The following is a 17,111-nucleotide window of genomic DNA, read 5'->3' as shown; positions in this document are numbered from 1 at the left end:
ATTTTTCACAGAACTAGAACAAAAAATTTCACAATTTGTATGGAAACACAAAAGACCCTGAATAGCCAAAGCAATCTTGAGAACGAATGAAAAGCGGAGCTGGAGGAATCAGGCTCCCTGACTTCAGACTATACTACAAAGGTACAGTAATCAAGACAGTATGGTACTGGCACAAAAACAGAAAGACAGATCAATGGAACAGGATAGAAAGCCCAGAGATAAACCCACGCACATATGGACACCTTATCTTTGATAAAGGTGGCAGGAATGTACAGTGGAGAAAGGACAGTCTCTTCTATAAGTGGTGCTGGGAAAACTGGACAGGTACATGTAAAAGTATGAGATTAGATCACTCCCTAACACCATACACAAAAATAAGCTCAAAATGGATTAAAGACCTAAATGTAAGGCCAGAAACTATCAAACTCTTAGAGGAAAACAGGCAGAACACTCTATGATATAAATCACAGCAAGATCCTTTTTGACCCACCTCCTAGAGAAATGGAAATAAAAACAAAAATAAACAAATGGGACCTAATGAAACTTTGAAGCTTTTGCACAGCAAAGGAAACCATAAACAAGACCAAAAGACAACCCTCAGAATGGGAGAAAATATTTGCAAATGAAGTAACTGACAAAGGATTAATCTCCAAAATTTACAAGCAGCTCATACAGCTCAATAACAAAAAGACAAACAACCCAATCCAAAAATGGGCAGAAGACCTAAACAGACATTTCTCCAAAGAAGATATACAGACTGCCAACAAACACATGAAAGAATGCTCAACATCATTAATCATTAGAGAAATGCAAATCAAAACTACAATGAGATATCATCTCACACCAGTCAGAATGGCCATCATCAAAAAATCTAGAAACAATAAATGCTGGAGAGGGTGTCGAGAAAAGGGAACACACTTGCACTGCTGGTTGGAATGTGAATTGGTACAGCCATTATGAAGAACAGTATGTAGGTTCCTTGAAAAACTACAAATAGAACTACCATATGACCCAGCAATCCCACTACTGGGCATATATCCTGAGAAAACCATAATTCAAAAAGAGTCATGTACCAAAATGTTCATTGTAGCTCTATTTACAATAGCCCGGAGACGGAAACAACCTAAGTGCCCATCATCGGATGAATGGATAAAGAAGATGTGGCACATATATACAATGGAATATTACTCAGCCATAAAAAGAAACGAAATTGAGGTATTTGTAATGAGGTGGATAGACCTAGAGTCTGTCATACAGAGTGAAGTAAGTCAGAAAGAGAAAGACAAATACCGTATGCTAAGACATATATATGGAATTTATGAAAAAAAATGTCATGAAGAACCTAGGGGTAAGACAGGAATAAAGACACCTACTAGAGAATGGACTTGAGGATATGGGGAGGGGGAAGGGTAAGCTGTGACAAAGCGAGAGAGTGGCATGGACATATATACACTACCAAACGTAAAATAGATAGCTAGTGGGAAGCAGCCGCATAGCACAGGGAGATCAGCTCGGTGCTTTGTGACCGCCTGGAGGGGTGGGAGGGAGGGAAATGGAAGAGGGAAGAGATATGGGAACATATGTATATGTGTAACTGATTCACTTTGTTATAAAGCAGAAACTAACACACCATTGTAAAGCAATTATACTCCAATAAAGATGTAAATAAATAAATAAATAAATTACACTAGCTGGATCAAAAAAAAAAAGAAAACCTAGGAATAAACCTACCTAAGGAGACAGAAGACCTGTACTCCAAAAACTATAAGATGCTGATTGAAGAAATCAAAGATGACACAAACAGATGGAGAGATATACCATGTTCTTGGATTGGAAGAATCAAGTTTGTGAAAATGAATATACTAACCAAAGCAATCTGCAGATTCAGTGCATTCCCTATCAAATTACAAATGGTATTTTTCACAGAAGTAGAATAAAAAATTTAAAAATTTGTATGGAAACACAAAAGCTCCTGAATAGCAAAACAACCTTAAGAAAGAAAAATGGAACCGGAGCCATAAGGCTCCCTGACTTCAGACTATACTACAAAGCTACAGTCATCAGAACAGTATTCTACCAGCACAAAGACAGACTTATAGATCAGTGGAACATGATAGAAAGCTCAGAGATAAACCCACGTGCCTATGGTCAATTCATCTACAAGAAAGGAGACAAGAACATACAGTGGAGAAAAGACAGTCTCTTAAGTAAGTGGTGCTGGGAAAACTGGAGCTACTTGTAAAAAAAATGAAATTAGAACATTCTCTAGCACTATACCAAAAAATAAACTCAAGATGGATTGAAGACTGACGTGTAAGACTGGATACTATAAAACTCCTAGACGAAAACATAGGCAGAACACTCTGACATAAATAGCAGCAATATCTTTTTGGAGCAGTCTCCTAGGGTAATGAAAATAAAACCAAAAATAAACAAATGAGACCTAATTAAACTTAAAAGCTTTTGCTCAGCAAAGGAAACCATAAACAAAATAAAAAGAAAACCCACAGAATGGGAGAAAATATTTACATATGATGGAACTGACAAGGGATTAATCTCAAAAATACACAAACAGCTCATTCAGTTCAATATCAAAGATACAAATAACCCAACCAAAAAATGGGCAGAAGATCTAAATAGACATTTCTCCAAAGAAGACATACAGATGGCCAAAAGGCACATGAAAAGATTCTCAACGTTGCTAATTATTAGAGAAGTGCAAATCAAAACTATGATGAAGTATCACCTCACACCAGTCAGAATGGCCATCATTGAAAAGTTCACAAATAATAAATGCTGGAGAGGGTGTGGAGAAAAGGGAACCCTTCTATATACTGTTGGTGGGTATGTAACTTGGTACAGCCACTATGGAGAACAGTTTGGAGGTTCCTTCAAAAACTAAAAATAGGACTGCCATATGATTCTGCAATCCCACTCCTGGGTCTATATCCAGAGAAAACCATAACTCAATAAGATACATGTTCACTGCAGCCCTAGTGTTCATTGCAGTGCTATTCACAATAGCCAAGACATGGAAGCAAGCTAAATGTCCATCAGTAGATGAATGGATAAAGATGTGGTACATATATACAATGGAATACTACTCAGCCATAAAAAAGAATGAAATAATCCCAATTGCAGCAACATGGATGGACCAAAAATTATCACTGTAAGTGAAGTACGTTAGACAGGGAAAGAAAAATATCATATGCTATCATTTATATGTGGAATCTAAAAAAAATGACATAAATGAACTTATTTACAAAACAGAAACAGACTCACAGGCATACAAAACAAACTTATGGTTACCAAAGGGGAAAGGTGCAGGGGAGGGATAAGTTAGGAATTTGGGAGTAATATATACACACTACTATATATAAAATAGATAAACAACAAGGATCTACTGTATAGCACATGGAACGATACTTAATATTTTATAATAACCTATCTGGGAAAAGAATCTGAAAAAGAATATATACACAGACACACACATAACTGAATCACTTTGCTGTACACCGGAAACTAACACAACACTGTAAATCAACAATACTTCAATTAAAAAAAGCAAAAAAAAATCAGTTGCATTTCTATACACTAATAGTGAAGTATCAGAAAGAGAAATTAAGAAAACAATCCCATTTACAATCACATCAAAAAGAATAAAATACCTATAAAAAATTAACTGAGGAGGTATAAAACCTGTACAATTAAAACTGTTTAAGACATTGATGAAAGAAAGTGAAGGAGACAAAAATAAATGGAAAGATGTTCAGTGCTCATGGACTGGAAGAATCAGTAGTGTTAAAATGTTCATACTACCCAAAGCAGGCTACAAATTAAGTGCAATCTCTATCAAAAGTGCAGTGGCATTTTTCACAGGAATGGAACAATCCTAAAATTTGTATGAAACCATAAAAGACTCTGAATAGCCAAAGCAATCTTGAGAAAGAAAAAGCTGGAGGAATCACTCTCCCTGATTTTAAACTATATATATTACAAAACTATAGTAATCAAAATAGTGTGATACTGGCATAAAAACTGACACATAGGTCAATGGAACTGAATAGAGTCCAGAAATAAACTCATGCATATGTGGTCAGTTAACTTACAACAAAGTACCCAAGAATATAAAAAGCAGAAAGGACAGTCTCTTCAACAAATGGTGCTGAGAAGAGTGGGCAGCCACATACAAAAGTACGAAACGGTACCACTATCTTACACCATCTACAAAAATTAACTGAAAATGGATTAAGGACTTGAACATAAGACCTGAAACCATAAAACTCCTAGAAGAAAACATAGGTGGTACGCTCCTTGACATTGTCTTGGTGATGATTTTTTGGATTTGACACCAAAAAGCACAAGAAACAAAATAAGTGGGACTACACCCCACTGAAAACCTTCTGGGCAGCAAAGGAAATCATCAACAAAATGAAAAGGCAACCTAGTAAATGGGAGAAGGTATCTGCAAATCATATATCTGATAAGGGATTAATATCCAAAATATATAAAGAACTCATACATCTCAACAGCAAAAACTCAAACAAACTGATTAAAAAATGGGCAGAAGATTTGAATAAACATTTTCCCAAAGAATTCATAGAGATGTCCAACAGGTACACGAAAAGGTGCTCACTAAGTGTCAGGGAAGTGTACATCACAACCACAATGAGATGTCACCTCACACCTGTTAGAATGGCTACTATCAAAAGGAGAAGAGATAACAAGTGTTCATGAAGATGTGGAGAAAAGGGAACTCTTGTGCACTATTAGAGGGAATGTAAGTTGGTGCAGCCACTATGGAAAACAGTATAAAGGTTCCTCAGAAACTTAAAACTACCATATGATCCAGCAGTTCCACTTCTGGGTATTTATCTGAAGGAAACAAAAACGCTCACTAAATATCTGCACCTCCACGTCCATTGTAACATTACTTACAATAGCCAAGACATGGAAGCAATCTAAGTGTCCATCAGTGGAAGAATGGATAAAGAAAATGTGGTATATATGTATGTACAATGGAATACTACCCAGCCATAAAAAAGAAGCAAATCTTACCATTTGTGACAACATGAATGGACCTTGAGGGCATTATGCTAAGTAAATAAGTCAGAGAGAGAAAAGCAAATACTATATGACCTAACTTGTATGTGGAATCTATTGTAAAACAAAATGAAAAAACCTGAGCTTGTAGATTCAGAGGAGAGACTGGTTGTTGCCAGGGGTGGGGGGTAGGCGAAACGGGTGAAGTGGGTCAAAAGGTACAAACTTCCAGCTATAAGACAAATAAGTCCTGGGGGTGTTACATACAGCATGGTGACTACAGTTAATAATATTCTATATTTGAAAGTTGCTAAGACGGTAGATCTTATAAGTTCTCATCACAAGAAAAAAAATTATAACTATATATGCTGATGGATGTTAACTAGACTTACTGTGGGGATCATTTCACCATATACACAAATATCGAATTGTCGTACACCTGAAACCAATATGTTACGCATCAACTATATCTCAATTAAAAAAATTAAGGACTGATTCCACATGGAAACTTACCATAACCTTGTCTGTGCCAGTAGGTGCTTGTGGGTTAATAGGTCACCTTCTTCCTGGCGTATCCTAACCAGGGTCTCCTGGAAATAATGCCTACAGCTGGTGGTTTTCAAATGGGGTCCCTGGAGGTTTGGTTTGGAACCATTGCAAATCACAGTGGTTCCATTTCTACTTTTATTTATTTATTTATTTAAAATCTTGGCCTTTGAAGTACGGATGGGAAAAATGGCTTTGCTGCTACAAAAGAGAAAAAAATTGGGAAAAGGAAACCAAACTCAAAACCAACCTGCTCTGAACTCTAAAAGAGATGATCCTACTGTGGTTCCGAGGCCCAGGAATTAGTCTCCTGGAAGGATACTCAGGGACTTCAGGGGAGAGAGGGGCTCTGACAGTCTTTGTTGTTATCCTCTAAGCTCGATGAACCAGCATCGAGTGGGAGGTGGGAAGCTTTGGCGGTGCCAGGGCCAGGCTGGGCGGCCCCTGTCTGGGACTGGCATGAGAACATATGTTGGCCAAGGGTGGCCCATAGAGTTCTCTTCTGCTTTTAATGACAGTTGTTGGGGGCCGGGGGAGGAGACATGTGTTGAAAGCTGAACTAGGCTGGGTACTTGCATTCTCTCATTTAACCCTAACAACCCCCAGGTGGGATGTACCATTTTTTTCTCCATTTTAGAAATGAGACCTAAGCCTCAGAGACCGGGTCTAGTCTGAAGTCTTAAAGTGGGGCTGGTAGAAGCAGGACTCAAATCCAAGCTCCCAAGGCACAGGACCCCACACCACCCTGGGACGAATGGTCATTCCTCGATGCACTAGGCGTGCTCACCTGGATGCTGAGGTGTGACCACTAGGTGGCGACAGAGCCTCACAAAGAGTTCCTGGGATTCCGGTCAGGCAGCAGCCTGAGACGTCAGCCGCACCACAGCAACCCCGGACTCCTGGACCATCGGAGCAGGGCCATACTCCCTCTCTAGGCCCCGCCTTGCATGCCCCAGCATGTGGGAGAGCGGGTTCTGCTGGGAGCCTGGCCTGGATCTAAATCGCAGCTCTGCCACTTCCTGGCCTCTTGTGCCAAGGATGCATCTGAGCATCAAGTTTCTCATCTCTAAAACAGGAGTGATGACGCATGTCCGGGGCTTGCGGATGAGAAAAAGACCTGGCAATGGATGGGTCTGTGGTAATTAAGACAAAGGGAGCATGCACTGCTTGCCAAAGAGAGGTCTGCTGGGGTGTTTTACAATGGCCAACATTTAAACCCTGAAGCATTTTACATAGAAACCCTGAATTTCTAGCTTCTTTTGAGAAGAAGCTGCATCCCACACAGCTGCATCTGCTAGAGCCATACCCTCCAAGCTACCACAGTCCCCACCACTCTCTATTGGGCCTCATTTCCCCCAAGTCTGTCAGCTCACTCAGCCCCTTGGGCCTTGAAGGCAGGGGAGTTTGCTCCTCAGACAAATCTTGGAAGTTAGGAACAGTGCAGTCTGTCCCCATTCTGGGGCAGGTAGGGCTTGGGTGGGTTTTTGTGTATTTCCCTCGGGCCTGGAAGAGAACCTCACCACCTGTGACTCCCACTGGGCACCCCCAGGAAGGAGGGCACGGAACCCAGCTGCTCCAGGCCTGTACATCCCTGCTGCGGGCCGCGGTGGGCAGGCCGCAGACCAGCCTTGGTTTGCCTCCCTGGCTCTGAGGCTTTGGAGGCCAGAGCTCGCTACTGACTGAGGAGGAGATCTCATTTTGAGGCTGGGATGGCCTCCTGGTCCCATCAGCTGCTTGTCAGCTGGGCCTGTGCCCTCTGTTAACCCCAGCATGGCTTCCTTGTATACCGATGGAGTCTCCCCTTCCCCAGAGCCTGCGGAAATGCTCATGAGCCATAGCTCACATCTCAGCTCAAACATCACCTCTTCCCCCAGGGAGCCTTTCCTGGTCCTCTAAGCAGAACCAGCCATCTGCTGCTGCTTCACTGTGCCCACAGCATGCACTGGCGTCTCCTGTGAGACCTATTTTATCCTGTTCAGGCAACAGGTGCTTATTTACATGTCTGCCTTTCTCCCTGGATTGTGTTTTCCTGAACGCTGCGGCTCCTACACCCAGCCCAGGACCCACACGAGGTGCTGTAAGCAGCTCCTGGCAGGAAAGAACTCTCGCAGGAGGCCCCCTTTGTCTTGTCGCTAACCTTAAACTTGCACCCCCATGCTCTACTCATCTCCAGCCCTAGCACACCTTTGAGATCTTTTGATCGCATAATACTCTGCCCAATCTGTTGGTTCTTTCCATAGATCACAGAAGTAGAAATGAGTAAGTAATTAACAGATGACCAGATCTCTTCCCTAGCTTCCCCCTCCAGTCATCTCACAAACTGTGTAAGCAAGATAGCATCTAAAGAAAAATCAAAAGAAGTCGACAAGTCTGCACATAGTCGGAGATGGTGATGACTGTGACACCCCCCCCCCCCCGCCCCGTCTCAATGATTAACTGAGACTGCTTCCGTCTTTCCCTTTGAAAACTTTCACGGCCAAGTGAATCTTCAGATGTGGTTTTTGGGGGACACTGAGTCCACCATCTCCCCAGATTGCCAGCATTCTGATTAAAAGCAACTTTCCTTTCTACTAACATTTGCCTCTCTCTCGAGTATTGATTTTTGAGCGGTAAGCACCTGGCCCTGATCCAGTAACAATGCCTGAGAGACGTTTCTGAGGTGAGTGCAAGTGTGCAGTGTTGGGGCAAAAGCAGGGCTGCCCAGAGAAAAGTATTTGGATGCAAAACCATTTTTTTTTTTTGGCTGCGCTGCATGGCACGTGGTATCTTAGTTCCCCGATCAGGGATCAAACCCGCCCCCTGCATCAGAAGTTCGGAATCTTAACCACTGGTCCACCAGGGAAGTTCCCGCAAAACCATTTTTAATATGAGACTCTTAGAGACTTGGGCCCTTTAGGATTTGGGGCTGAAGAGCACTAAATATCTGTCCCCAGGCTTGGCATGAGGATCCTGGCAGGAACATCCTTTACTTGGTTCCTCCCATGGGTAAGAGAAGGAGCCGGGGGTCTCCCCAGGGCCACCTGCTAACTCTCACCTGACTCCCTGACAAGGGCTGGAGATGGCAATTCTCTGGGTTCCTGATTCATTCTTCCCATCCTGATTAAGACAACAGCAGAGCGTTCCAAGATTCCTACCAACAACACACCTCTCTACCAGACCAACAGCTAACATCGGTGTGGGAAGGGCAGGGAAGGTCCCCAAGCTCTGGACAGAGCCCAGCTGCTCCAGAGTCTGGCTGTCACCTTCTGTCCTTCACCTGCCCACGTACAGGCTCAACTTGCCAAGTGCTTTCTCAACCCTCAGCCCCCAGGAACACCCCTGGAGGGACGTGGTGCTGTCATGCACAGCACACCGGGGAGAACACGGAGGCAAGAGGTGGAGTAACTTGGCCAAGCCCAGATGTGTCTGACGCCCCAGGCTTTATGGAGGGCTGCCCTGGCCCTGCCCCCGGCTCTCTCTCCTCTGCACTTCACCCATGACCAGCAGCCCCAGGAACAGAGATGTTAGGAGGCCCTGACTCCAGGGAACTCTGAGGCTCCCGGGACATCCATGGTACCTGCTGTCCTAACCTGGCTGGTCTTCCCTCCAGCCACCCTCTGTCGTGAAACCTTCTTCTCTGGTCGCTGCCTTTTCATCGTCCCTCAGGCTTGTCGCTGCTGGTCTCCCAGCCTGCCGGCCCACTGCTCTCCCTGATCACACAAATTCTTCAAGACCCCTTGCAAATGGCTCCTTCTCCAGGAAGCCTTCCTGGGTTAGCTAGCACTTCTCAGACTCACCTAGAGGCCCCTTAAAACCAGTGGCTGGGCCCGACCCCAGAGCTTCAGGGCACATCTGAAGATGTGCATTTTTCTAACAAGTTCCGGGCTGCTGTTGCTGCCGCCACTCTGGGGCTTCACCTCGAGAACCACTGGTTTGCACCAATGGTTTTCAACTGGGTTTGTTGGAGGTGTATTGGGGGCCTTCGTGAGAGTTTGTGTGAAGGAGGAAACTTTGCTCCCCACCCCAGCCCAGCAGGGCAGCTTTGCTTCTGTGCGTTTAATATGATGGAGTTCCATGTAAAGTTCTGATTGAAGAAGGGATTTAGTTACTGGGAAAAAATGCTGCCCTTCACTCACCCTGATCAAATGTGCTCTCGCTTCCAGAGGGGAAGGGCTGGCCTCTGGATGTGGAGTTTTCCCCAAGTAAAGGCTCTCCTTCCACGGGAGGTTCTATGTGATTTTAAGTGTAACACAGACAAACATTTCTCACTTGAGGAGCTGCTTTTATAAGTATTATAAAAATATTTATAACTAAAATAATTTTTAAATGTTAATAGTCTAGAATTCATTTTACTGAGAAGTAGGAGAAAATTCTAACATGTTGATCTAGCAGAGCTGTGATTTCACAGATGCTATTACTCAAGCTGAGGCTAAATTTAAAAAGTGAACAGATTTAAAGCCGACGTAAGGTAGCGTGTTAGGTAACAGCCCAGCTGACATACTGATAATGTAAAAATCAGGGTGATGGTTGGAAAGACTGCAGTTTAGGAAAAACTGTCCTCTAGAACAGTTTGAAAGTCACTTGAGGAGTCCTGCTCCCTCCGTGCTCTGGAATGTCTTCCCGTTGAGTTCCATGCTCATCTCCCCGTTTTCTTTCTTAAACTAATGCAAGATTAGGATGACGTTTTGAAAAGGGCATCTCGTAAAGCAGCCTCGTCCCCACTGGAGCACAGGCTCCGGCCCAGTAGCCAGCTGGCCATCTACGTTATGGTAATGAGGTGTCATCTCCCCACGAGGTCTGCCTTCCGCCCTTCCACTCCTGCCTCTTCCTCCGAGACCACCTCTCTCGCTCCCACCCGCCACTCTGTGCCAGCGGAAAGTGGGGGGTGGGCAGGGAGAGGCGGCACCAAAGCCGTCCTGGCATCTTCTCCTAGTGCTGGAAGCAGGCGCGAAATGCGAGGGGGGCTTGTGCAATGGGGGCGGGACTTCGGTCCTCACCTGTACACCGTGGTCGGCGGGGAGCTCAGGCTGTCGTAGACGAGCCTCACGTGGCCCTGGTACAGCTCCAGTGCCAGGGGGTCATTGTCTCCCTTGTAGAGAAGGATGCCGTTGTCCTTGTCCGTGGCCACCTGGAGGGAGTCATGAGGGTCAGGGCTGCCCCGAGTCCCCACCTCTCCCGTCCCCGCCTCACAGAGCCCTCTTCCAGGCGGCCTCTTCTGAATGAGCCCTGGATCTGAATTCATGTCCGTACTTCCTCCTTCATCTAGTCTGTTCATTTCCATGAGGAAGTCCTATACTTAATGCTCCAGCAAATGCTGATTGAGCAATTCAACAAATATTTATGGAGTCCCCTTTATGTGCTGCTATGTTTTTATGTGTATGTGTGTGTGTGTGTATATATATATATACACATATATAAAAATGCCTGGAGCCCTGAGCTCTGACCTAGCCTCTTGGGGCCTTGGTCTCTCTGTATAAAGTATAATAACAATTATAAACAAAATACTACCAATTACTACTTAATTCTGTGTTTACTATGAACGAGGCAGCGTGTTAAGTGTCACCTAGGGAATTTTTTAAAAACACAGCGTCTGGGCTTCACCTCAAACCACTTGCATACAGATCTCCAGAGGCCAGACGCAGGCAAAGATACGAAGTGCCCCAGGAGGTTCTAAAGTGTTGCCAGGCTGAGAAGCACTGGTCTCAAAGCTGCTGCCCAGAGGGCGTCTGTTTGCCAGGCACAGGGCAACAGGGGTGGGGCTCTGTGACCAGCCTCTTGGCCCCCACTGCCTAGCCCAGGAGCAGCTGATGGTGGCCTGGGGCCAGACCCTGGCGGAGCCCAGGTCCCCGTAGGAGCCCTTGCCCATGAAGCTGACGGGGAGCAGGGGGTCTGATAGGACACTGGGCTGTCCGGGGCACTCGGTGCTGCACTGGGTATTGGGATGTAACACGTGCGTCCCTGGGTGTCTGGGACTGAGGGACGAAGGCAGGACGGCGACGCAGGGACCAGGGGCGAGGGCAGTGATGGCAACCAGAGCTTCTTTCTTGTGTGCGCCTGGGGTCAACCCCCATCTCAGAGGCCTGCCCGCTGGACTGTAGGCCCCACGAGGTGAGGCCGTGTGAACGTTCACACATCTCTGCAGCCCCAGTGCCTCGAATGGTACCTGGCAGGGGTGGAGGCCCAGTGGATCTTTGTTGAATATTTTCTCCACAAGCTTATACCTGGGCTAGTGTGGCCATAACCAGAAGGAAGAAAGGGCCTTAGCTAATGCTATGTGGCGGAGCCACTAACTGGCCTGCGCCCTCTAGCTGTGTCTCTGGGGTCCCCCCTGCCCACCGAGCCTACAGGCAGGGGCCTGCTTTTTATCATACCCCTTCCCTTCTCCCTCTGCCCCCCAACAGCATTGAGGTCACCCAGAAATGTAGCCTGGAAGAACTAGTCAGGTCCATAGGTAAGGAACTCGACAGAAGTTAGTTGGAAAAGAATTTGGTTCATACTGAACGGTTTCCTGTTCCCTGAAAAATGCCCTGCTCCCTTGTGCCTCTGGGCCTTTGCACACGCTGATCTCTGAGGCTGGAATGCACCACCCCCCTTCATCCTGCACCATCAGCCCCTCACCCTTCCGCCCTTCTCCAGGCAAGCTCCTACTCATCCTTCAGATCTCAGCTTAGTTCTCATTGCCTCTGGGGAGGCTTCCCTGATTCTTCCCAGCAGGCTGGTACCACTGCCCCGCCCACATGCTCCCACAACACCCAGGGTTGTCATCCCGCCCTGGGCAAGGGGCTTTGCCTGTCTTGTCCACCATTGAATCCCCAGTGCACAGTGTCTGGCATGTAATAGTTGAATGAATATTTCCTAGAGAAAAGAATGAATGAGGCTGGAGTGGGGGCTGCTCTTTGCAGTGAGAGCTGGTCAGGAGCTGTCTATAGAACCCTCTGGACAGAGCTGGTCCCAGTCTCCCCAAGCTGAGTGTTGTCCCTTACGATGTGTAGGGAAGGGGGCAGGACTGCTGCCAACTGGGGCATCCCAGCTGTTCTCGGAACAGTCAGAGCTTGGGGGCATGTTAGGGTCCCTCCAAGGGCTGGGTGGGTGGGGCGCACCTGCAGGGAGATGTTGGCCTGGGGCCGGACCTTGGCGGAGGCCAGTTCCACGTAGGAGTCCTTGCCCACGAAGTTGACGGTGATGAGCTTCTCGCACCTTGGGCCGGCAAAGCCCGGGGGGCAGCGGCAGGTGGGCTCCTGCTGCACCACGATGCACTGGGCCCCGTTCTGGCACTCGTACTGGTCGCAGGGGCTTGTCTGTAGCAGGACCATGGGCGGGGGGTGCTCGCAGTAGAGCCCGCTGGGAGGGAGGAGAGGAGGATGGGGGGAGGGAAGATGGGGAACGGTGAGAGAAGACATCAAGTTATTTAGGCCAAAGAGCCACTAGCAGAGACCGTGGCATGAGAGGGAACTGAGACTAGTTCCAGCCCTGCTAGTGACTGGGGCAAGGCCTGATCCTTCTCTAAGCCCCAGATTTCCCTTTTTCTTTTCTTTTTTCGGTACGCGGGCCCCTCACCGTCACGGCCCCTCCCGTCACGGAGCATGGGCTCCGGACGTGCAGGCCCAGTGGCCATGGTCCACGGGCCCAGCTGCTCCGCGGCAAGTGGGATCCTCCCAGACCGGGGCACGAACCCGCGTCCCCTGCATCGGCAGGTGGACCCCCAACTACTGCGCCACGAGGGAAGCCCTCCCATTTTTAAAATAATGAGGTCAGACTAGAGCACAGGTTCTCAATATCAGCGTCATCAGAATTGCCTGCGATGAATTTGTTGAAAGTGCAGATTCTCATCCAGCCATGGATCAGTGGATAAGCAAAACGGGGTACGTACACACAAGGGAATAACACTCCGCCTTGAAAAGGGCATTCAGACACATGCTACAGTATGGATGGACCTTGAGGAGATTATACTAAGTCAAAGAAGCAGAGAGAAAAAGACAAATGCTGTCTGATTCCACTCATATGAAGTACCCAGAGTGGTTAAACTCATGGAAACAGAAAGTAGAATAGTGGCTTCTGGGGGACTTAGCTGGTGGTCCAGGGGTTAAGACTCCATGCTTCCAATGCAGGGGGTGTGGGTTCAATCCCTGGCCAGGGAACTAAGATGCCACGTGGTGCGGCCAATAAATTAAAAAAGAATGGTGGCTGCTGAGGCCAGGGGAGGGGGAACAGGAAAATGTTTAATTGGATACAGAGTTTCAGTTTGCTAGATAAAAAGAGATCTGGAGGACTTCCCTTGTGGCGCAGTGGATAATAATCTGCCTGCCAATGCAGGGGAAATGGGTTCAATACCTGGTCCAGGAAGATCCCACACGCCGCGTAGCAACTAAGCCCGTGCACCACAACTACTGAGCCTGTGCTCTAGAGCCCGCAAGCCACAACTACTGAGCCCATGTGCCCTAGAGCCCACATGCTGCAACTACTCAGCCCGTGTGCTGCAACTACTGGAGTCTGCATGCCTAGAGCCCGTGCTCTGCAACAAGAGAAGCCACCACAATGAGAAGCCCATGCACCGCAATGAAGAGTAGCCCCCATTAAGAGAATTCAGCACCACCAAACCAGCTTTACAACAAATGCTAAAGGAACTTCTCTAGGCAGGAAACACAAGAGAAGGAAAAGACCTACAAAAACAAACACAAGACAATTAAGAAAATGGTAATAGGAATATACATATCGATAATTACCTTAAATGTAAATGGATTAAATGCTCCAACCAAAAGACATAGACTGGCTGAATGGATAGAAGAATAAGACCTGTATATATGCTATTTACAAGAGACCCACTTCAGATCTAGGATCACATACAGACTGAAAGTGAGGGGATGGAAAAAGATATTCCATGCAAATGGAAATCAAAAGAACGCTGGAGTAGCAATTCTCTCATTCAGACGAAAGAGACTTTAAAACAAAGACAAAGAGAGACAAAGAAGGATACTACATAATGATCAAGGGATCAATCCAAGAAGAAGATATAACAATTGTAAATACACACCCAACATAGGAGCACTTCAATACGTAAGGCAAATGCTAACACCCATAAAAGGGGAAATCGACAGTAACACAATCATAGTAGTGGACTTTAACACCCCACTTTCACCAATAGACAGATCATCCAACATGAAAATAAATAAGGTAACACAAGCTTTAAATGACACATTAGACAAGATGGACTTAATTGATATTTATAGGACATTCCATCCAAAAAAACAGAATACACTTTCTTCTCAAGTGCTCGTGGAACATTCTCCAGGATAGATCATATCTTGGGTCACAAATCAAGCCTTAGTAAATTTAAGAAAATTGAAATTGTATCAGGTATCTTTTCCGACCACTACACTATGAGACTAGATATCAATTACAGGAAAAAACTGTAAAAAAATGCAAACACATAGAGGCTAAACAATATGCTACTAAATAACTGAAGAGATCACTGAAGAAATCAAAGAGGAAATCAAAAAATACCTAGAAACAAATGACAACGAAAACACGACAACCCAAAACCTATGGGATGCAGCAAAAGCAGTTCTAAGAAGGAAGTTTATAGCAATACAAGCCTACCTCAAGAAACAAGAAAAATCTCAAACAACCTAAACTTAAACCTAAAGCAATTAGAGAAAGAAGAACAACCCCCCCCCCCCCACCAAGAGTTAGCAGAAGGAAAGAAATCATAAAGATCAGATCAGAAATAAATGAAAAAGGGCTTCCCTGGTGGTGCAGAGGTTGAAAATTCGCCTGCCAATACAGGGGACATGGGTTTGATCCCTGGTCCAGGAAGATCCCACATGCCGCAGAGCAACTAAGCCTGTGCGCCACAGCTACTGAGCCTGCACTCTAGAGCCCGTAAGCCACAACTACTGAGCCTGTGTGCCACAACTACTGAAGTATGCATGCCTAAAGCCTGTGCTCTGCAATAAGAGAAGCCACCGCAGTGAGAAGCCTGAGCACCACAACGACCCAATGCAGCCAAAAATAAATAAATAAAATAAATAAATTTATTAAAAAAAAGAAATAAATGAAAAAGAAATGAAGGAAACAATAGTAAAGATCAATAAAACTAAAAGCTGGTTCTTTGAGAAGATAAACAAAATCAATAAGCCATTAGCCAGACTCATCTAGAAAAAAAGGGAGAAGACTCAAATCAATAGAATTAGAAATGAAAAAGGAGAAGTAACAACTGACACTGCAGAAATACAAGAGCGATTACTACCAGCAACTATGTGCCAATAAAGTGGACAACCTGGAAGAAATGGACAAATTCTTAGAAAAACATAACCTTCTAAGACTGGAACAGGAAGAAACAGAAAATATAAACAGACCAATCACAAGCACTGAAATTGAAACTGTGATTAAAAATCTGCCAGCAAACAAAAGCCCAGGACCAGATGGCTTCACAGGAGAATTCTATCAAACATTTAGAGAAGAGCTAACACCTATCCTTCTCAAACTCTTCCAAACTATAGCAGAGGGAGGAACACTCCCAAACTCATTCTACAAGGCCACCATCACCCTGATACCAAAACCAGACAAAGATACTACAAAAAAAGATGTCACAAAGAAAGAAAACTATAGGCCAATATCACTGATGAACATAGACGCAAAAATCCTCAACAAAATACTAGCAAACAGAATCCAACAGCACATTAAAAGGATCATACATTATGATTAAGTGGTGTTTATCCCAGGAATGCAAGGATTCTTCAATATACACAGATCAATCAACGTGATACATCATATTAACAAATTGAAGGAGAAAAACCATATGATTATCTCAATAGATGCAGAGAAAGCTTTCGACAAAATTCAACACCCATTTATGATAAAAACCCTCCAGAAAGTACGCATAGAGGGAACTTTCCTCAACATAATAAAGGCTGTATATGACAAAACGCACAGCCAACATTGTCCTCAATGGTGAAAAACTGAAAGCATTTCCACTAAGATCAGGAAGAAGACAAGGTTGCCCACTCTCACCACTATTAGTCAACATAGTTTTGGGAGTTTTAGCCACAGCAATCAGAGAAGAAAAAGAAATAAAAGGAATCCAAATCAGAAAAGAAGTAAAACTGTCACTGTTTGCAGATGACATGATACTCTACATAGAGAATCCTAAAGATGCTACCAGAAAACTACTAGAGCTAATCGATGAATTTGGTAAAGTAACAGGATACAAAATTAATGCACAGAAATCTCTTGCCTTTCTATACACTAATGGTGAAAAATCTGAAAGAGAAATTAAGGAAACACTCCCATTTACCATTGCAACAAAAAGAATAAAATACCTAGGAATAAACCTACCTAAGGAGACAAAAGACCTGTATGCAAAGAACTATAAGATACTGATGAAAGAAATTAAAGATGACACAAACAGATGGAGAGATATACCATGTTCCTGGATTGGAAGAATCAACATTGTGAAAATGATTCTACTACCCAAAGCAATCTACAGATTCAATGCAATCCCTGTCAAACTACCACTGGCATTTTTCACAGAACTAGAACAAAAA

General features: G+C 44.9%; 1 protein-coding gene across 1 annotated transcript in view; it reads right to left on the bottom strand.

Annotated features, from left to right (window-relative positions):
* Positions 1-17,111, bottom strand: part of SLIT3 (slit guidance ligand 3) — a 609,828-nt gene that overhangs the window by 17,970 nt on the left and 574,747 nt on the right. Inside the window, exons 31-32 of the mRNA XM_060008410.1 lie at positions 12,669-12,909; positions 10,566-10,696 (exon numbers count right to left, since the gene is read on the bottom strand). Of these exons, the coding sequence (XP_059864393.1) occupies positions 10,566-10,696; positions 12,669-12,909 (372 nt within the window). The remainder of the gene's footprint in view (positions 1-10,565; positions 10,697-12,668; positions 12,910-17,111) is intronic.

This window comes from Delphinus delphis, chromosome 3, assembly GCF_949987515.2.
Source record: "Delphinus delphis chromosome 3, mDelDel1.2, whole genome shotgun sequence".
Lineage (NCBI taxonomy): Eukaryota > Metazoa > Chordata > Mammalia > Artiodactyla > Delphinidae > Delphinus > Delphinus delphis.
The sequence above is the reverse complement of the archived record's forward strand: the minus strand, read 5'-3'. Positions and strand labels throughout refer to the sequence as shown.